We start from the raw sequence: 22357 nt of genomic DNA, 5'->3' as shown, positions 1-22357 counted from the left end.
TAGACTTCAAAGGGCCCCTTCCCTCTACCGACCGCAACACCTACATCCTTAGTGTGGTTGATGAATTTTCTAGGTTCCCCTTTGCCATCCCATGCCCAGATATGACGTCTGCCACCGTCATCAAGGCCCTGGATTCTATTTTCGCCCTGTTCGGTTTCCCCGACTATATCCACAGTGACAGGGGATCCTCATTCATGAGCGATGAGCTGCGTCAGTTCCTGCTCAGCAGGGGTATCGCCTCCAGCAGGACGACCAGCTACAACCCCCGGGGAAACGGGCAGGTAGAGAGGGAGAACGGGACGGTATGGAGGGCCGTCCAGCTGGCCCTATGGTGCAGGAACCTCCCAGCCGCTCGCTGGCAGCAGGTCCTCCCTGACGCGCTCCATTCCATTCGGTCGCTACTGTGCACCGCGACTAACAGTACACCCCATGAACGTGTTTTTGCCTTCCCTAGGAAGTCCACATCCGGAGTGTCGCTCCCGACTTGGCTCACGACTCCGGGCCCAGTCCTTCTCCGTAGGCATGTACGGCACCACAAGGCGGAACCCCTGGTGGACAAAGTACACCTTCTCCACGCCAACCCTCAGTATGCCTACGTGGAGTTCCCCGACGGCCGCCAGGACACAGTCTTGCTCCGGGACCTGGCTCCCTCAGGTGCCGATCCCATGCCCACACCCCTTCCTGCGCCAACCCCAGCGCCCCCCTATTCGTCCCCATCAGGTCCATCCCTCATCCCCCTGCCCACCCTAGAGGACACGGAAGATTTTGGCTTGCTCTCGGAGTCATCCCGCCAGCAGCCAGCACCAACACCGCCAGCACCTGCACCATCGGGGCCATCACCGCCTGTGCCGACGTCACCACCACAGCTACGCCGATCACAGCGGAACGTCCGACCACCGATTCGGCTCAACCTGTAACCTGCTAACCGGGTGGACTCTTGATTTTCCTTGTTGGACCCTCTTGTAAATAGCATCCTTTGTATTAGAGTTACATGTCACCCCCGCCGGACTCATTTTTACAGGGGGTGAATGTGGTGATATAACCATTGTAGTTATGTGTACTACAGTAGGGGGATGTATGCCTGTACCTGTAATATAGGTTCCTCCGGTCAGCCCCTTCCGGCTAGCTCCGCCCACAGGGAGCTTGTGTATAAATATGTATGAGAGCTGCTCAGACCCTCAGTCTACAGTTGCGGATGGAGGGACAACATCGTACAGCAATAAAGCCTCTATTGTACTAGTCTCTCGGCTTTGAGTATAATTGTTAGTGCCACACATATTAACCAGCTAAAGGCATATGGAACACAACCCAACCATGCACACCATGTCCTGCTAGACGCAGCAGAACACCTCACCCCACCCACTAGAGACACGTTTCCACCATCCCCCTCACAGACCAGTTCTTCATCGGACTCGCCCACGACTCCGCCCACTGACCACGACAGACCACGCCCCGAAACGCCCACAAGCTGCCGCAGCAGAGACAGCGATACAGACACTGACTCTGAGGACAGCCACAGCACACCACACTACAGCCCACACTGCAGCGACAATGACCCCGACTACAGTGACCCCATGGAAGTCACTTACATTAAAAATCCAGACCCACCACCCGACCCCGACGACCCCGACAATACCCATTTACTTTTAGACCCAACACTCTGGCACAGGGACAATTCGTACAGACTTGTCCGCAACGACGAAAGTGACCCCCGGTCACATAATTCAAAGCTTTCATGCCTGATCCACACAAGGGTGTGGGATCCGGGAGAGCAGGACGACACGGTGTCTGAATCCCGATACGGCAACCCCTTTGTGACCCTGTTCACAGAGACAGAGGAAAAGTGAGGTGTCCAGATGATGTAAAATAGGAACCACTTGAGGGAAGCGATGTCCTTTCTGATGGAACCTGCACGTATGTTTGTTTGTCAGTTTATGTTTGTTTCCTTGTTAATATGTTAAGGGTTTGATTGCAGATCTTTTCAGCCGAAAAGATTGTGACCACCTCGCACGCACTTTAGCTTGTCCGCAGATACCTCTGAGAACTTTCTATGGTGAGCAGCTCACCTTATCGGCTAAATTGTCTGAAGCCCAGCTCATTTTTCAAAAGGAGCATCTTGGCTCCTCCATTGTTTTTAGGTGCCCCTCTATTCGGCGAATAGAGGCTGCAAATCCACGGTAAACACATTCTTGCCCGTTTACTCCAGGTTACTCAGGCAGTGGACAAACGGCACTGAGGACCCGCCCTGTCTGAGAACCCACTTTGGTCAGCCAAGCTCGGGTATGGCACAGCACGCCCTACCCGGGGATCCCATTCACATCGTACCCGTAGCGGCCCATACGCAACCCATTCGACCTTTTGTTTCCAATTTGTTTTCATTTTTCGTTAGGCAGCCCTTAGGCCGCCATCCCACATGCTATTTACATCCAGGAACATTCGGATGGTAAATCAGCAAAGCCTGCGAGACGGCTCGCAGGAGGAGAGTTGTTAGGTGTATTGTGTCCATTAAATTCGCTTTTGAAAAAAAAAATGAGGGGAGTCACAGGGTGTGACTTGGCCAGTCATTTTAATGGGTCAATTGGAATTAGAGGACAGATACACTAACAAGTACGGATATTAAACTGTGTATTGACAGATACTGTGCTTGATCCCATAGCTTTCAAAGGACGAAAGAGGGTTCACAGCAAGGATCGGCCATACAGGAGGAAGAGAAAGAGAACGAAGAGAAGATGATGGAAGCCTACTTATTGCTCTTAAATGTTGTATTTGTTTATGTGGAAGCGAGTCACGTTTCCCCCACAACCCCCACCGTAAATGTTTCCCTCACACCAACTCCCCCGTGCTCAGCTCTGATCAGTGAGGTTCAGACCTGGTGCACAAAATTTATGACATGGTACTCAATGTCATACGTGATTGAATCACTGCTAGTGATTGCGATCCTCTGCATAATCATACAGACCCTCAGGTTGAGGAAGTGGGAGAGGAGAGCCTCCCGTTCCTGCCCCTCAACCGTCTATGGAGTTCGATTCCCTATTTTTCGGTTTCATCAATCCCCTTTGCCCCTCAATGAATAAAGCACTGTGTGAATAAAATAAAATATACCCATGTATTATATTGTCCTGGACTCGACTGCCGAGTCAGGAAATGTTATGTGATGTGGTATGAATGGATGAGGTTTAGACTGTAATGAAATGTTTAAAGTAAGATAAGGATAGTTGTGATAGGTAGAGGTTCCCGGTTTTTGGTAATGCATGTCCCCTTTGACATAGCGCCAAGTAGAGATGTCAGGGAAAAAATTTTCTTCCCATAGTCAAGGACAGAGTAGACGCTCAGGAGCTTGCCGAGGTCAGGGAACACAAAGAAGGCACCCAGAAGCACTCGAAACAACGTGCATAGGGGATCCTTCACAATATTTTTGATTGTGAGGATCACAAGGAGGGAATGTAGCCACCTAAAATGGACACTGGGCTAACAAGATGGAGAATTGCTAAGACTGTAGGGAGAAAACAGTTTAGCCAAGGCAGCAGCCTGCAAACACTCATTAGCATTTTGTACGCAGTAAAACCAGTTTCTGGCCAGGTGGAAGATCTCAAACCAAAGGTGTTAATAGCAAAACGCTTTGCATATTAATGAGGCAATCCAGATCTGGGCACACACAATGGCAACATTTGGGTTTGAATGGATACTTTAAGTGGATGTCCAGACAGAGCGGCACCAGAAGTATCCACCATAGAGACCGCCCCCTCCATCGAGGAAAGACCCTCACATTGGGGGAATTCAAAAGGTATCGATTAGGATTTGATCCAATCGATACCTGAAGGTGAAAGCCCGCCCCAAAAGAGGCACGGACATTGGGGCCCTATAAAGATAGACCCCCACACATGGTCCTGTCTGTTGTTTTCGTGCTCCGGCTTTGACTTCGACCAAGAACTTCGAATTGTATCCTGACTCCAGCCGTTGAGCACCAGCCGCCGAACCGTAAGTGACAATACGACGCTCGCTACGCGAACCAGCCCCACTAGACCCCCAGCGACCAGCACACTCTCTGAAGGTTACAGACCAAGATCGAAACGAAGGCCTCGCTCCCTGACCTTGCCTGTTCCTGTTTAGTTAAGTATTCTGATCGCTTAGTTTAGTTGTAGCTTAGTCCCTTAGCGTGTGCATGCGTATTTATTATATTTGTAATAATAAATACTAATCGTTTGGAACTTACTAATCGGTGTATCGTTTTATTACTTTGAACCTGACCTTGGAATATTTGTGAGGTGTCTAGATACGGCACCTGGCGACTCCCGAGCTGAAAATACATACATAGAGCCTAGCAGTGTTAAGCACACGGCCTTTAAACGGAGGCGTGTTAATACACTCCAATAAACGCGAATTACACTCAAGTAAAACGTGCAACACACCTACACCACTCCCTTAACTGTAACCCAACTCAGGGACGCGTGTGAAAAGATCACTCAGTTTCTCCCCACCGCAGACCCCCACCAATTTTTCGCAAAGGTAAAGCACCAGGCAACCATGTACGGCCTGGACGAGAGAGAGCAGGTTAAACTCACAGTTCTGAGTTTGGACCAATCGGTAGTAGCAGCCCTCCCCGACCCACAGAACGTTGGCGGAGGCACCCTAGAGGAAATGCACACCTCCATTTTAGATGCCATAGGGTATAACCGAGGTGACCCAGTAGAAGGACTTAACAAGTGCCGACAGAAGAAAACAGAGCACCCCACAGCATTCGCAGGAAGGCTGTGGATCCATTTTAACGCAGTTTTTGGCGATTTAAATAGAGCCCATTTGAACCGAGAAAACATGGTTAAATGGACGCGCACCATAATTTCTCATGCAACAGATGCAGGACAGAGCGCTTGCAACAGCTATGACCCCTCAGAAGAGGCCCATAATGAGAAGTGGGTCCTGAAAAGATTGTCCCGCGCTTGGGAGCAATCAGTTCAGGGCAGAGGCAAAGTGAAATCCCCAGAAGAGGCTCAGGCTGCAGCGGACATACAGGCAGTGAGAGCGCACCAAAACCCCGTGTGGGTGAATGAAGGAAAGAGCAGCCCTCCACAGAAGTCGCAGGAATGCTACAACTGTGGCCAATTAGGACATTGGGCTAAGGAATGTAATGCACCCCAAAGATCACAGAGAGGCCAGCAGACAGGCACTCTGAATAGGAATAAAGCCAAACCAATCCATAGTATAGGGATCCAGTCAGGACAGACCAATGTGGACGGAACGGACTGACGGTGTTCGGGCTCCCCCACTTGGGTCTGTGACACTCTTTGGGATCAATCCGGAAGACCGGTAGTCACAGCTAAAGTTAGAGGGAAGCCCATAGAGTTACTTTGGGACACAGGAGGGTCCCGCACCACAATTAACTCCACCACCACGGCACAGGCAGACACGTGGCCGACCACCTCCACCATCACACTTAGCGGTTTCACAGGACACTCGCAGCAGGGACATATCACAGCACCCGTAGCAATCCAGCTAGGGAACATCTCTACCAAACACCCCGTCGTTCTAGTAAATCTTCCCCGGACAGCAGAACACATCCTAGGGATAGATTTTATGAATGCCCATAGCCTGTCGTTCGACCCAGTGAACCAGTGTGTCTGGCGAATGGCGAGATCAGACAGAGCACCCGCTACCCTCACAGTAGGAGAGTACGCTAATCGGATTAGCGCAGTAGGAGACTATTCATTTGACCTGACTACATTAAACACGGACAGACAAGTAAAGGCAGTATTACACAAACATAGGACAGCATTTGCCAGTCACCGGCACGACTGTGGCAGAATGACTGGACAAATTCACGTTACCGGACCTGACCCCCGACCACAGAAACAATATAGATTTCCCCTAGAAGCAGAGGGAGAAATAGAGAAGGTGATAGGTAGCTTATTGGAGCAAGGTGTGCTTAGAACAGTAGCCTCGACCAATAATGCCCCTATTTGGCCAGTGAGAAAGCCCGACGGATCATGGCGTCTGACCATCGATTATCGGGAACTCAACAAAGTAACCCCAGCAGTAGCCCCCACGGTAGCAACAAGTCCCGAGACCATGCTCAAACAGGGACTCAACTCCAAATATTTCACGGTATTGGACATTAGCAATGGCTTCTGGTCAATCCCATTGGCAAAGGCGTGCCAGTACAAATTTGCCTTCACTTTCAAAGCACAACAGTATACGTGGACATGCCTTCCACAAGGATTCCACAATTCCCCCTCCATTTTCCACCGACAGCTGGCAAATGGACTAGAAAAATTTTCCCGCCCCGAATGTCTGGTACAGTATGTAGACGACCTACTACTGCAGACAGACACAAAGGCAGAGCACATTACGCTTCTGGCCGAACTCCTGGAACTTTTAACCTCTATCGGATGTAAAGTTAACCCAAGAAAGGCCCAGATTTTGGAAAACAAAGTGATGTATTTGGGAACAGTCATCACACACGGCAAACGCGAGATCGAATTCAAAATAATTGATTCGATTGTCAAATTGCCCCTTCCCCAGAATGTTTCAGCCCTCCGGTCGTTCTTAGGACTGGTTGGTTATTGTCGGAACCACATCGACGGATTCGCGACAAAAGCCGCCCCACTCTCAGACCTCCTTAAGAAAGGAGCCCCCTGGGAATGGCTTCCGCAGCATACAGAGGCTGTGGAGGAGTTAAAGAGAGCCCTTAGCGCAGCACCCGCGCTACAAGTCCCAGACCAACTTTCCCCCTATGCAATAGAGTTAGCGAGCACAGATCTGACCCTCTCGGCCGTGTTACTTCAGGAACGGCACGAGCAGCTAAGACCAGTGGCTTATGCCTCCCGACTTTTAAACCCAGTGGAACAAGGATTTTCAGCCTGCGAGAGGCACCTCCTTAGCAGTTTTCTGGGCAGTTCAGTACTTTTCGTACATTACCGGACTCAACCCCATCACCATTTTGACCGAGCACACCCCCACACAGTTACTCCTAGACGGTCGACTGAAGGACGGTTCAGTTAGCCAGATTAGAGCAGCTAGGTGGACACTACTCTTACAAGGACGGGACATTACAGTTAAACGGACCCGCACACACACATTTTTAGCCGACAACCTCCAATATCCAGGACAGCCCCATGAATGTGAGATTGTAGCACCCCTACACAACACAGGACCCTTCATAGCGAAGACACCCCCCAGGAAGATAGGGAACCCAAGACAAAGCCCCCAACACACAGACACGTGTGGACCACTACGGATATACGTGGACGGTTCATCCACGGTTTTAGAAGGTGAGCGTATCACGGGATGCGGCATCTATGTCGAGGACGCGCAGGGTCGCGCTCTCGAAGAAATAGCGTTAAAATTGCCAGGTCACTTAGGCGCGCAGGCAGCAGAGCTCGCGGCCATAGCATATATAGTGGACCACCCCGATTCTTTCCCCAGCCCGGCGGACATATATTCGGACAGTCTATATGTCTGCAATAGTTTGACAGATTTTCTACCCCTGTGGAGGACACGAGGTTTTGTCTCCGCAGACGGGAAACCCCTTCCATCAGCCCCTTTACTCCGCCACATTTTAGACAAAGCGAAGGACAGAACCTTCGGCATCATAAAAGTTAGAAGCCACCATAGGTCATCCCCCCCTGGGAATGTAAAAGCCGACGCACTGGCTAAGGCAGGTTCCAGGCGAGGACACTTGTGGACACCCCCAGCTAGCGCACCAGCTAGCGCCCCTGTGAGCGCGGTTCAAGTCTCACAGACAGATATTAGGGATTTAGCTGAAGCTCAGAAGCAGGATGAGGATCTCAGGGAGATTTTTAAAGGCAACTTTGTGCCTCAGTTTGACAAGTTCAGATACACGCTGACCACACATGAGGGTGTGATCATCAAGGACCAGCTTTATGTGGTCCCGCAGCAGGACAGGAATCAAATGATTGCTTTGTTCCATGACGGGCATGGACACCAAGGAATCGACACGACCACGAGGCACCTCAGGCAGCTCTGTTGGTGGCCTAACCTAAGGACAGATGTAACTCACTACATCGAGAATTGCCTTATTTGCGCCCAGAATAACCCGGAGAGGTATTCTAAAAAGGCACAACTTCGGCATACTCGACCAGTTAATGGCCCCTGGACAAACCTCCAGATCGACTTTATAGGACCATTGCCCCCTTGTAGGAATGGCTATAAATACGTTCTGGTGGTCATCGATACCTTTACCAAATGGGTAGAGGCATTCCCCTCTAGAACGAATACAGCTAAGACAGCTGCAAAGATCCTGACCCACCACATCTTCACGAGATGGGGTTTACCCCGAAGTATTGATTCGGACCAGGGATCTCACTTCACAGGACGGGTCATGAAGAACGTCCTGACAATATTTGGCATAAAACAAAACTTTCATATTGCGTATCACCCACAGTCCAGCGGGATTGTAGAGCGCATGAATCGGACCCTAAAATCCACACTTAGAAAAATGGTTCAAGAGAACAACTCCACATGGGATTCAGTGCTCCCATTCGCACTCATGTTCATCAGAAATACAGTTTCAACTTCCACAGGATACACACCACACACACTCATGACCGGACGCCCTATGAAAGGTACAGAATTCCTTTTAGGACTGGACATGACTAGCCCCGAAGTGACGGCCCTCACACACGAAAAGACGGTTAAAGACCTGGTTGAGACTGTGAGGTCTGCACAGATCGCAGCCGCAGTTCAGCTAGGGAAACGGCGTAGACAACGCACAGCATGCTTTAACAAGACCGTACACCCCACAGAATTCCAGGTTGGGCAACAGGTAATGCTATCTGTATACAACCCCAGCAGTTTTTTGGCACCAAAATATTCCGGCCCATATTCAATTTCGGATAAAATTAGCCCCTCAGTTTATAGGATAAAATATCCCAATGGAAAGACCGCGTGGTTCCATATTAACCAGCTAAAGGCATATGGAACACAGTCCAACCATGCACACCATGTCCTGCTAGACGCAGCAGAACACCTCACCCCACCCACTAGAGACACATTTCCACCATCCCCCTCACAGACCAGTTCTTCATCGGACTCGCCCACGACTCCGCCCACTGACCACGACAGACCACGCCCCGAAACGCCCACAAGCTGCCGCAGCAGAGACAGCGATACAGACACTGACTCTGAGGACAGCCACAGCACACCACACTACAGCCCACACTGCAGCGACTATGACCCCGACTCCAGTGACCCCATGGAAGTCACTTACATTAAAAATCCAGACCCACCACCCGACCCCGACTACCCCGACAATACCCATTCACTTTTAGACCCAAGACTCTGGCACAGGGACAATTCGTACAGACTTGTCCGCAACGACGAAAGTGACCCCCGGTCACATAATTCAAAAATTTCATGCCTGATCCACACAAGGGTGTGGGATCCGGGAGAGCAGGACGACACGGTGTCTGAATCCCGATACGGCAACCCCTTTGTGACCCTGTTCACAGAGACAGAGGAAAAGTGAGGTGTCCAGATGATGTAAAATAGGAACCACTTGAGGGAAGCGATGTCCTTTCTGATGGAACCTGCACGTATGTTTTTGTTTGTCAGTTTATGTTTGTTTCCTTGTTACTATGTTAAGGGTTTGATTGCAGATCTTTTCAGCTGAAAAGATTGTGACCACCTCGCACGCACTTTAGTTTGTCCGCAGATACCTCTGAGAACTTTCTATGGTGAGCAGCTCACCTTATCGGCTAAATTGTCTGAAGCCCAGCTCAATTTTCAAAAGGAGCATCTTGGTTCCTCCCTTGTTTTTAGGTGCCCCTCTATTCGGCGAATAGAGGCTGCAAATCCACGGTAAACACATTCTTGCCCGTTTAATCCAGGTTACTCAGGCAGTGGACAAACGGCACTGAGGACCCGCCCTGTCTGAGAACCCACTTTGGTCAGCCAAGCTCGGGTATGGCACAGCACGCCCTACCCGGGGATCCCATTCAAATCGTACCCGTAGCGGCCCATACGCAACCCATTCGACCTTTTCTTTCAAATTTGTTTTCATTTTTCGTTCGGCAGCCCTTAGGCCGCCATCCCACATGCTATTTACATCCAGGAACATTCGGATGGTAAATCAGCAAAGCCTGCGAGACGGCTCGCAGGAGGAAAGTTGTTAGGTGTATTGTGTCCATTAAATTCGCTTTTGAAAAAAAAAATGAGGGGAGTCACAGGGTGTGACTTGGCCAGTCATTTTAATGGGTCAATTGGAATTAAAGGACAGATACACTAACAAGTACGGATATTAAGCTGTGTATTGACAGATACTGTGCTTGATCCCATAGCTTTCGAAGGACGAAAGAGGGTTCACAGCAAGGATCGGCCATACAGGAGGAAGAGAAAGAGAACGAAGAGAAGACCATGATGGAAGCCTACCTATTACTGTTAAATGTTGTATTTGTCTGTGTGGAAGCGAGTCACGTTTCCCCCACAACCCCCGCCGTCAATGTTTCCCTCACAGCAACTTCCCCGTGCTCAGCTCTGATCAGTGAAGTTCAGACCTGGTGCACAAAATTTATGACATGGTACTCAATGTCGTACGTGATTGAATCACTGCTAGTGATCGCAATCCTCTGCATAATCGTACAGACCCTCAGGTTGAGGAAGTGGAGAAGGAGAGCCTCCCGTTCCTGCCCCTCAACCATCTATGGAGTTCAATCTCCTATCTTCGGTTTCCACCAATCCCCCCAGCCCCTCAATGAATAAAGCACTATGTGAATAAAGAAAAATACCCATGTATTATATTGTCCTGGACTCGACTGCCGAGTCAGGAAATGTTATGTGATGTGGTATGAATGGATGAGGTTTAGTCTGTAATAAAATGTTTAAAGTAAGATAAGGATAGTTGTGATAGGTAGAGGTTCCCGGTTTTGGTAATGCATGTCCCCTTTGACATAGCGCCAAGTAGAGATGTCAGGTAAAAAAATTTTCTTCCCATAGTTAAGGACAGAATAGACGCCCAGGAATTTGCCGAGGTCAGGGAACACCAAGAAGGCACCCAGAAGCACTCGAAGCAACGTGCATAGGTGATCCTGCCCAATTTTTAATTGTGAGGATCACAAGGAGGGAATGTAGCCACCTAAGATGGACACTGGGCTAACAAAATGGAGAACTGCTAAGACTGCAGGGAGAAAACAGTTTAGCCAAGACAAGCAGTCTGCAAAGGCTAATTAGCATTCTGCACGTAGCAAAACTGGTTTCTGGCCAGGTGGAAGATCTCAACCAAAGGTGTAAATAGCAAAACGCTTTGCATAGTAATGAGGCAATCCAGATCTGGGCACACACAATAGCAACATTTGGGTTTGAATGGATACTTTGAGTGGACGCCCAGACAAAACGGCACCAGAAGTATCCATCACAAAAGACCCTAGAGACCGCCTCACACATCGAGAAAAGACCCTCAGATTGGGGGATTTGTGAGGCATCGATTGGGAAATGATCCAATCGATGCATGGCAGGTAAAGGCCCGCCCCGAAAAGGCACGGACATTGGGGGGCCCTATAAAGATAGACCCCCACACATGGTCCTGTCTGTTTTTGTGCTCCGGCTTGGACTGCTGTTTTGACTTCGACCCAGATCTGCTGTTGTATCCTGACTCCGACTCCAGCCTCCAGATCCTGTCTTCCATCACCAGCCGTTGAGCACCAGCCATCGTTCAGTAAGTCCCAAAACGACACTCGCTACGTGAACTTATACAGTACTCGACTAGTAACAAACAGAAGGTGCAGCCCAGAAAGGAACAAAGGCCTTGTCCCCTGACCTTGCTGGTTCCCACTTAGATAAGTATTTAGTCGTTTAATAGTAGAAATAGGTATTAGTCTTTAGCGTGTGCATGCGTATTTATTATAATTGTATAATAAATATTGATCGTTGGAACTTACTAATCGGTGTATAGTTTTATTACTTTGAACCTGACCTTGAGATACTTGTGAGGTGTTTATATACGACACCTGGCGACTCCGAGCTGAAATTACACATACAGAGCCCTAGCAGTGTTAAGCACACGGCCTTTAAACGGAGGCGTGTTAATACACTCCAATAAACGCGTATTACACTCAAGTAAAACGTGCAACAGTCCTCTCCCTCCACCGTGATGCCTGGGCCCTCTCCCTCCACCGTGTGGCCTGGGACCCTCGCCCTTCAATGTGATACCTGGGTCCTTCTGCCGGAGACACTCACCTGATTTGGGGTAGGTGGCGATGAGCAGGTCATCGGGCTTGGCCTGGAAGTTTTTCACCATCTCCCAGTTATCAGCCACCCTGTCGGGTAAGGGGACATCTTCCAGCAGTTTGAGCTGCGGCCTCCTGAGTGTGAAGTCTCGCAGCTCCGGATGATAGTCCAGCTCCATCTCCAGGATCCTGAAACTGGGCAACACCATGGTCAATTCATTCAGGACCCAGAGGCGCCGCCCCCTCCCCCCCAACCCGCCCCGCACTGACCCTCACCCATTATATGGAGAGAGGGACAGAGAGAGACAAGCGGCACTGTAGCATAGTGGTTAGCACTGTTGCTTCACTGTGCCAGAGTCCCGGGTTTGATTCCCGGCATGGGTCACTCTCTATGCGGAGTCTTCACGTTCTCCCCGCGTCTGCGTGGGTTTCCTCCGGGTGCTCCGGTTTCCTCCCACAAGTCCTGAAAGACGTGCTTGTTGGGTGAATTGGACATTCTGAATTCTCCCTCTGTGTACCCGAACAGGCGCCGGAATGTGGCGACTAGGGGCTTTTCACAGTAACTTCATTGCAGTGTTAATGCTAGGCTACTTGTGACAATAATAAAGATTATTATTTAGAAACAAATGCAAAAGGAGAGTGAGGCGCAGAAATAGAGTCAGTCACAGAGTGACTGAGAGAGAGAGACACAGAGAGAGAGAGAGAGAAACAAAGAATCAGAGACAGACAGTGCGAGACAACGAGATAGACAGACAGACAGAGGGACAGATAGACGGAGAGACAGACAGAGAGACAGACAGACGGGCAGACAGATAGAGAGCCAGACACACAGAGAGACAGACGGACAGAGGGATGGACAGACAGACAGAGAGACAGAGGGGCAGACAGAGAGACAGACAGACAGTCAGAGAGACAGGCAGAGGCAGTTACCAGTGGCGTACCGCAGGGATCAGTTCTGGGTCCTCTGCTGTTTGTGATTTTCATTAATATCTTGGATGAAGGAGTTGAAGGGTGGGTCAGCAAATTTGCAGATAATACGAAGATTGGTGGAGTTGTGGATAGTGAGGAGGGCTGTTGTCGGCTGCAAAGAGACATCGATCGGATGCAGAGCTGGGCTGAGAAGTGGCAGATGGAGTTTAACCCTGACAAGTGTGCGGTTGTCCATTCTGGAAGGACAAATATGAATGCGGAATACAGGGTTAACAGTAGGGTTCTTGGCAATGTGGAGGAGCAGAGAGATCTTGGGGTCTATGTTCATAGTTCTTTGAAAGTTGCCACTCATGTGGATAGAGCGGTGAAGAAGGCCTATGGTGTGCTAGCGTTCATTAGCAGAGGGATTGCATTTAAGAGCCGTGAGGTGATGATGCAGCTGGAGAGAGAGAGAGAGAGTGATGTTGAGACAGAGAGAGCGATGTAGACACAGTGAGAGAGCGATGTAGAGACAGAGAGAGAGAGAGCGGGGTAGGGACAGAGAGAGAGCGATGTAGAGACAGAGAGAGAGACAGTGATGTAGAGACAAAGAGAGCGATGTAGACACAGTGAGAGAGCGATGTGGAGACAGAGTGAGAGAGAGCGGGGTAGGGACTAGAGAAAGAGCTCCTGCTCTCACCTTGTTTTCTCTCCAAGTCTCCAATGGTTGATGTCATCCAGGTTTATCGGATGGGATGTGCAAATATATGAAGCAGATGATGATGTGGCTCTGCCCAAGGCAGTCGTGTGTTAGACTCTCGGGGAGAATTTGGGTGAGGTCAGAGCTCCAGGCCTAATCTGTAACCTGTTCTGATGTAGTTCTAATAAACAAGTGTTCAACAGATCCCCCAATATGTCTGCAGTCTGCCCCACCCCGAGAGCCCAAGATAAAAGGACCCAATTATATACCGTGGTGGCAGCGTTGTCGACGCCGAGGTAAGAGACACATCGGTGCTTTATCGAAGGAATCACTGTGAAGAAACACGTGAAAGCAGCTCGAGAAATCTGGGCGGTTGAAGGAGGCGCACTGGAGAGAGAGGAATGATGGGGGAACTTCATGGTCAGGCCGTGTCCTTGCCCCAGCCGCCTGACTGTCTCAAGGGGAAGCAGGGAGGTCTGCAGTGGGAGTTATGGTAACGCCATTATCTCCAATACACACAGATATTTAAGGTTGCTGCAAACCAGATTTGAGTTGACGGCTGGTTGGGGTTTCCCGCTGAAGGGGAACGAGACGCTGGCAGGATGTCCGACTGCTTCACGGCAGGCGGGAGGAAAGCGTCAATTTAGCCCCAATTGCGACGGGAAGTGTGGGAAATACTCAGCACGTCTGTCCGCCTCTGTGGGGGGAGAAACCGCGCTCAGTGACGCCTGCCTCTCACCCCCTTCCCCCGCCCCCGCCAGACCAAACACAGATCATAGACCAGAAATGTTGACTCTCTGTCTCCCTCTCCACAGATGCTGCCTGGCCCGCTGGGATTTCCGGGGAGCTGCCGTGGATATTTCAGACTTCCAGCGTCTGGAGTAATTCCCTCGTACATGCTCCGTCCATGTCGATCTCAGGGTGGTTCTCGTTATAAATCAAGACGGCAAAATAACTATCACTCAAAGGAAAAAGTCAACTTTTCCAGTTGACTTTTGATGCTGAACTTTCACTGGAAGGTTTTGCCATTTTTAAAGTTGGGATGAAATGGAGTGATACCCCGATAGAATATGTCACAGCTAATTCAAGACATTCTCATCTGTCAATAGGATTGTTGTTTGCGGTGCTTGAGAGCTTCAGCCATTTTGGAAACTGCCATCTGGATGTTGCACAGCTCCAGCTACAAAGGAACAGGGATTTATTACTAATAACATGAATAACCGAGTTGTCTGTGATCGCCTGATCAAACCGTGGCTGGAACGATAATCTTACGGATATCTCAGGGTTTGATGGGCTTTTGAAAATAGAGCACGAAAGTCAGGAGGTTTTGTCAAAACTGACAAAAAGGGGTAAGGCCCCAGTGACACTTATTTCCGCTTGGGACATTTGAAGGATATGAGGGGGCCTGGGTGAGGGAGCTTGGGAGGGCAAAGTCGGTGCCTGGGAGCAGCAGAAGCACAGAGGCAATTAATGTCTCCCCCAGGACCCTCAGAGCCCTCCACTCTATCCCCAGGAGATATCTGCACACTGACTGGTGTCCCTCAGTCCCCTCTCTCTCTCAGGGAGATATCTGTACACTGACTGGTGTCTCTCAGTACCCCCCCTCTCTCTCAGGGAGATATCTGTACACTGACTGGTGTCTCTCAGTCCCCTCTCTCTCAGGGAGATATCTGTACACTGACTGGTGTCTCTCAGTCCCCCTCTCTCTCTCAGGGAGATATCTGTACACTGACTGGTGTCTCTCAGTCCCCTCTCTCTCAGGGAGATATCTGTACACTGACTGGTGTCTCTCAGTCCCCTCTCTCTCAGGGAGATATCTGTACACTGACTGGTGTCTCTCAGTCGCCCCTCTCTATCAGGGAGATATCTGTACACTGACTGGTGTCTATCAGTCCTCTCTCTCTCAAGGAGATATCTGTACACTGACAGATGTCTCTCGGTCATCTCTCTCTCAGGGAGATTTCTGTACACAAACTGGTGTCTCACAGTCCTCTATCTCTCTGGGAGATATCTGTACACTGACAGGTGTCTCTTAGTCCCCTCTCTCTCAGGGAGATATCTGAACACTGACTGGTGTCTCTCAGTCCCCTCTCACTCTGAGGGAGATATCTGTGCACTGACTGGTGTCTCTCAGTCCCCTCTCTCTCAGGGAGATATCTGTACACTGACTTGTGTCTCTCAGTCCTCTCTCTCTCAGGGAGATATCTGTACACTGACTGGTGTCTCTCAGTCCTCCCTCTCTCTCAGGGAGATATCTGTACACTGACTTGTGTCTCTCAGTCCCCTCTCTCTCAGTGAGATCTGTACACTGACTGGGGTCTCTCAGTCCCCTCTCTCTCTCAGGGAGATATCTGTACACTGACTGGTGTCTCTCAGTCCCCTATCTCTCTCAGGGAGATATCTGTACACTGACTGGTGTCTCTCAGTCCCCTCTCTCTCTCAGGGAGATATCTGTACACTGATTGGTGTCTCTCAGCCCCCTCTCTCTCAGGGAGATATCTGTACACTGACTGGTGTCTCTCAGTCCCCTCTCTCTCTCAGGGAGATATCTGTACACTGACTGGTGTCTCTCAGTCCCCTCTCCCTCTCAGGGAGATATCTGTACACTGACTGGTGTCTCTCAGTCCCCCCTCTCTCTCTCAGGGAGATATCTGTACACTGACTGGTGTCTCTCAGTCCCCTCTCTCAGGGAGATATCTGCACACTGACTGGTGTCTCACAGTCCCCTCTCTCTCTCTCAGGCAGATATCTGTAAACTGTTCAATGATGGATCAGAGTTGATGTGAAATAATCCGAGTTTGTGTTTTTGGTGATTGGAGAAGTTTATTTGCTTTATCGCTCAGAGTGGTTACAGGACGTTGCGAAACTTCAGTGAGCTGTGACCCATCTGTCTCTCATAGTGTTCATCAAAATCTTCATTCTGAGACACTGTGAAGTGATTCTTCCAGTCTCCAACCTCACCTGTGAGAGAGAGAGAGACAGAGTGAGTCAGAGTGACGGAGAGAGAGAGGGAGAGAGAGACAGACAGGGAGGGGGTGAAGGCACAAGAGAGAGAGAGAGACAAAGGGAGAGAGTGAGATGATGAGACAGAGAAGGAGCCAGAGAGAGAGAGACAGAGAGTTGTATAGACAGTAAATATTGAGAGGAATTGAGGCAGAGATACAAAGAGAGAGGGAGCGGGAGAGAGACAGAGAGAGAGAGAGAACCAGAGTGTGCGATGGGACAGAAGGGAGAGAGATAGTGTGAGGGAAGCAGAGAGAGGGACAGAGAGAGAGTGGGAAAGAGAGAGAGAGAGCGGGAAAGTGGGAGAGAGAGGGAGTGGGAAAGAGAGGGAGTGGGAAAGAGAGAGGGAGAGAGAGAGAGAGTGGGAAAGAGAGAGGGAGAGAGTGGGAAAGAGAGAGGGAGAGAGTGGGAAAGAGAGAGGGAGAGAGTGGGAAAGAGAGAGTGGGAAAGGGAGAGGGAGAGTGGGAAAGAGAGAGGGAGAGAGAGAGAGAGAGGGAGAGCGTGGGAAAGAGAGAGGTGGAGAGAGGGAGAGAGTGTGTCAATATATGTGGGTGTCATTCCCGTGCTGATGTGTTTGGATTTTCCTCTTCCCATCCATTCCCTCCCTGGGATCCACATTCCCCTCGCCCCCTGTTGACGGAGGCTTGGCAACTTCCTGCAGTGTCTCTGGCCAATGGTAGCCCCCCAGGATGTTGACAGTGGGGGATTCAGCGATGGTGATGTCATTGAATGTCAAGGGGAGATGGATTTGGACATGGACGGCTTCAGTGTCTGAGGAGTTGTGAATGGGGCTGAACATTGTGCAGTCAGCAGCGAACATCCCCACTTCGGACCTTACGATGGAGGGAAGGTCATTGATGAAGCAGCTTTAGGTGGTTGGGGCCGAGGACACTCATCATCGCCCCTTGATATTTGAAGGCATTCCCATCGCTGAATCCCCCCATCAACATCCTGGGGGTTCCCATTGATCAGAAACTGAACTGGACCCAGCCATATAAACACTGCGGCTCCCAGAGCAGGTCAGAGGCTGGGAATCCTGCGGAGAGTAACTCACCTCCTGATTCCTCCCAAAGCCTGTCCACCATCTACAAGGACACAAGTCAGGAGTGTGATGGGACCCTCTCCAGTTGCCAGTGTAATATTCTTGTTCCAGAACACTTGTAGCTAAAGCTATCAATGATTTATTAACCGCCAGCGATGCCCCACATCCCGTGAATGATTTAGTACAAAGGTGGGACTTACAGCTTGAGCCTTTCCTGGTGTGTGTGTGTGTGAGGAGAGGGAGACAGGGTCTCAGGGAGCCGCCCCGCCCCGCATGCTCTACATTGACCCTTTTCAATGGCTGGATCGTCTCTCCCAGCCCAGAATGGAGGCCGTTCATGGGGTCGGTTCAGGGGAGGCCCAATCCGGCCTACCCAGAAAGGCTGGGCCTCGGGCTGCTCCACAGCGCACAAAGGGTTTTAGATTTTGATTTGATTTATTATTGTCACATGTATTAGTATACAGTGAAAAGTATTGTTTCTTGCATGCTGTACAAACAATGCGTACGGTACATAGGGAAGGAAGGAGAGACGGCAGAATATAATGTTACAGTTACAGCAAGGTGTAGAGAAAAGATCAACTTAATACGAGGTAGGTCCATTCAAAAGTCTGATGGCAGTAGGGAAGAAGCTGTTCCTGAGTCGGTTGGTACGTGACCTCAAACTTTGGTATCTTTTTCCTGACGGAGAAGGTGGAAGAGAGTATGTCCGGGGTGCGCGGGGTCCTTAATTATGCTGGCTGCCTTTCCAAGGCAGCGGGAATTATAGACAGAATCAATGGATGGGAGACTGGTTTGCATGATGGACTGGGCTACATTCACAATGTTTTGTAGTTTCCTGCCGTCTTGGACAGAGCAGGATCCATACCAAGCTGAAAGGCCATACCATACCTGGGTGAAAGGTCAATCACGAACCCTCGTTTTGTTTACTATTGACCCCTGAAACCTACCCTTGCGCATGAACCTGGAGATGTTCTGATCCATGATGTCCATCGGGACTGTGGTGTAATTGGCCATCGGATTGTCCTTCATGACCTTGAAGGAGGAAAGGTGAACGATCTTCTCAATGACGTCCTCTTCCAGAACCTTCTCCATGAACTCGGCCACCTTCAGGATCTCCCGTCTGGGATTCTATAGGATGGGAATGGACCGGAGTTAGAGACCTCATGGGTCAGTGAGAAAGGGGGGACCGAGAAACCAGAACCGGGGTCAGGGGTCAGAGAGACGGGGGGGACTGAATAAGCAGACCAGGGGTCATGGGTCAGTGAGACAGGGGGAACCGGGAAACCAGAACCGGGGTCAGGGGTTAGTGAGACGGGGGGACTGAATAACCAAACCCGGGGTCATGGGTCACTGAGACAGGGGAACCAGGAAACCAGAACTGGGGTCAGGGGTCAGTGAGATGGGGGACCGAGCACCCAGAACTGACGTATGAAGACGGGAACGACTGGGCTTGTACTGACTGGAGTTTAGAGGAATGAGGGGGGATCTCATAGAAACATATAAAATCCTGATGGGACTGGATAGGCTCGGTGTGGGAAGAAGGTTCCCGATGTTGGAGACGTCCAGAATTAGGGGGTCACAGCCCAAGAATAAGGGGTCAGCCATTCAGGACTGAGATGAGGAAGAACCTCTTCACTCAGAGAGTTGCGAACTTGTGGCATTCTCTGCCACAGAAAGCTGTTGGGGACAGTCTGTTGGATATATTCAAGAGGGAGCTGGTGTGGCCCTATGCGGCTCGAGGGATCAAGGGGTATGTAGAGAAAGCGGGAGTGAGATACTGAATTTGCACGGTCAGCCATGATCATATTGAATGGTGGGGTAGGCTGGAAGGGCCAAATGGCCTCCTCTTGCACCAATTTTCTATGTTTCTAGATCTCTGTCTATTACTGTCTGTCTCCCTCTCTCTCTCTCTCCTCTCCCTCTGTCTCTCTCCCTCACTCTCTCTCTCTCTCCTCTCCCTCTGTCTCTCTCCCTCACTCTCTCTCTCTCTGTCTCTCTCTCTCTGTCACTGTCAGACTCTCTCTCTGTCTCTCTCTCTCCTCTCCCTCTGTCTCTTCCCCTCTCTCTCTCTCTCCTCTCCCTCTGTCTCTCTCCCTCACCCTCTCTTCCTGTCTCTCTCTGTCACTCTCAGACTCTCTCTCTCTGTCACTCTCTCACTCTCCCCTGTGTCTGTCTCAATCTCCATCCCTATCTCTCTCTTTCTGTCTCTCTCTGTCTCTCTCTCACTCTCCCCTGTGTCTGTCTCTATCTCCATCCCTATCTCTCTCTCTCTCTTGCTGTCTCTCTCTGTCTATCTCTTTCTCTGTGACTCAGATTCTGTCTCTCCGTCTCTCTGGCCCAGTGTCTATCACTCTCTTTCTCAATCCATCTCTTTCTCTCACTGTCTGGCTCTCTGTCTCAATCTATCTCTCTCTCTTCTCTCTCTCTCTCCTGTCTTTCTCTGCTTCTCTATCTCTCTGGCTCTCTGCCTCTCCCCCAATGTGTCTGTCTCTCCATCTGTCTCTCTCTGCTTCTGTCACTGTCTCTCTCGCAGTCATTTGCTCAATCTTTCTCTCTCTCTCTCTGTCTCTCTCCCTCACTCTCTCTCTCTTTCTGTCTCTCTCTCTCTGTCACTCTCAGACTCTCTCTCTCTGTCTCTCTCTCACTCTCCCCTGTGTCTGTCTCTATCTCCATCCCTATCTCTCTCTCTCTCTCTTTCTGTCTCTCTCTGTCTCTCTCTCACTCACCCCTGTGTCTGATATCTCCATCCCTATCTCTCTCTCTTTCTGTCTTCTTCTGTCTCTCTCTCTTCTCTCTCTCCTTCTGTCTTTCTCTGCTTCTCTATCACTCTGGCTCTATGCCTCTCCCCCAATGTGTCTGTGTCTCCATCTGTCTCTCTCTTTCTCTCTCTGCTTCTATCACTGTCTCTCTCGCAGTCATTTGCTCAATCTCTCTCTCTCTCTCTCTCTCTGTATCTCTCACTCACTCTCATTCTCTCTCTCAGTCGTTCTCTCTCCCTCTGTCACACCCTCAGACACTCATCCTCCTCCACACTCGGTCCCTCCAACTGCCGTTACCTCCTTTATATCCTCATAGAAGAGGAAGAGAATGCGATGTTTGTCCTTGGCTTCCCACCATCCCTTCACATGGTCGTACCAGGAACCGCGGCTCACTGAAATAGAGCAAGAACAGGCACAGTAAGATCCCATCGAGATTCTGCCTGTTCCCAAAGACAAGAACAGGAACAGAGTAGAGGGAGCTTTACTCTGTATCTAACCCCGTGCTGTACCTGTCATAGAATATCATAGAATTTACAGTGCAGAAGGAGGCCATTCGGCCCATCAAGTCTGCACCGACTCTTGGAAAGAGCACCCTACCCACGGTCAACACCTCCACCGTATCCCCATAACCCAGTAACCCCACCCAACACTAATAGCAATTTTGGACACTAAGAGCAATTTATCATGGCCAATCCACCTAACCTGCACATCTTTGGACTGTGGGAGGAAACCGGAGCACCCGGAGGAAACCCACACACACACGGGGAGGATGTGCAGACTCCACACAGACAGTGACCCAAGCCGGAATCGAACCTGCGACTCTGGAGCTGTGAAGCAATTGTGCTATCCGCAAGGCTACTGTGCTGCCCTATCCTGGGAGTGTTTGATGGGGACAGTGTAGAGGGAGCTTTACTCTGTATCTAACCCCGTGCTGTACCTGTCCTGGGAGTGTTTGATGGGGACAGTGTAGAGGGAGCTTTACTCTGTATCTAACCCCGTGCTGTACCTGTCCTGGGGAGTGTTTGATAGGGACAGTGTAGAGGGAGCTTTACTCTGTATCTAACCCCGTGCTGTAAATGTCCAGGGAGTGTTTGATGGGTACAGTGTAGAGGGAGCTTTACTCTGTATCTAACCCGTGCTGTACCTGTCCTGGGAGTGTTTGATGGGACAGTGTAGAGGGAGCTTTACCTCTGTATCTAAGCCTGTGCTGTACCTGTCCTGGAGTGTTTTGAGGGGACAGTGTAGAGGAGCTTACTCTGTATCTAACCCCGTGCTGTACCTGTCCCTGGGAGTGTTTGATGGGGACAGTGTAGAGAGAGCTTTACTCTGTATCTAACCCCGTGCTGTACCTGTCCTGGGAGTGTTTGATGGGGACAAGTGTAGAGGGAGCTTTACTCTGTATCTAACCCCGGGCTGTACCTGTCCTGGGAGTGTTGATGGGGACAGTGTAGAGGAGCTTTACTCTGTATCTAACCCCGTGCTGTACCTGTCCTGGGAGTATTTGATGGGGACAGTGTAGAGGGAGCTTTACTCTGTATCTAACCCGTGCTGTACCTGTCCTGTTTGAAGGGTGTGGTGATTTGTGGATAATTCTCACCTTTCCCATTCATGAATCTTTGGAAGAATTCCCGCCAGGCTCCCGGCTCCGGCACTAGGTGACAGGTGCGATGGAAGTGAAAATATGATACGAGGCTATCCTTGGCGTTACGAGCGACTATTATGGCCTGGGAACAGGAAGAATCAGCAATTAGCAAAACCCTCTGTTCCT

At 50.2% G+C, this 22357-nt stretch overlaps 2 protein-coding genes and 1 pseudogene across 6 annotated transcripts in view; 1 reads left to right on the top strand and 2 right to left on the bottom strand.

Annotated features, from left to right (window-relative positions):
* The window catches only part of LOC119955262, a 26326-nt pseudogene extending 12069 nt beyond the window's left edge, over positions 1-14257 (bottom strand).
* The window catches only part of LOC119954936 (sulfotransferase 1C2-like), a 196341-nt gene that overhangs the window by 79562 nt on the left and 94422 nt on the right, over positions 1-22357 (top strand). The gene's annotated exons all lie outside the window — the stretch shown is intronic.
* LOC119954932 (sulfotransferase 1C2-like) overlaps positions 1-22357 on the bottom strand; it is a 156741-nt gene that overhangs the window by 70709 nt on the left and 63675 nt on the right. For 3 of the 4 annotated variants that reach the window (XM_038780656.1, XM_038780655.1, XM_038780659.1), the window contains exons 5-8: positions 22187-22313; positions 20887-20981; positions 18778-18958; positions 16584-16746 (exon numbers count right to left, since the gene is read on the bottom strand). The exons of the other annotated variant lie outside the window; for it this stretch is intronic. In XM_038780656.1, coding sequence (XP_038636584.1) covers positions 16634-16746; positions 18778-18958; positions 20887-20981; positions 22187-22313 — 516 coding nt within the window. In that variant the 3' untranslated portion in view covers positions 16584-16633. Of the gene's footprint in view, positions 1-16583; positions 16747-18777; positions 18959-20886; positions 20982-22186; positions 22314-22357 lie in introns of those variants that run through there. 4 annotated transcript variants of the gene reach the window in all.

The sequence above is a fragment of the Scyliorhinus canicula genome, chromosome 20 (genome assembly GCF_902713615.1).
Source record: "Scyliorhinus canicula chromosome 20, sScyCan1.1, whole genome shotgun sequence".
Classification (NCBI taxonomy): Eukaryota; Metazoa; Chordata; class Chondrichthyes; order Carcharhiniformes; family Scyliorhinidae; genus Scyliorhinus; species Scyliorhinus canicula.
This window is presented reverse-complemented; position numbering and strand designations above follow the sequence as displayed.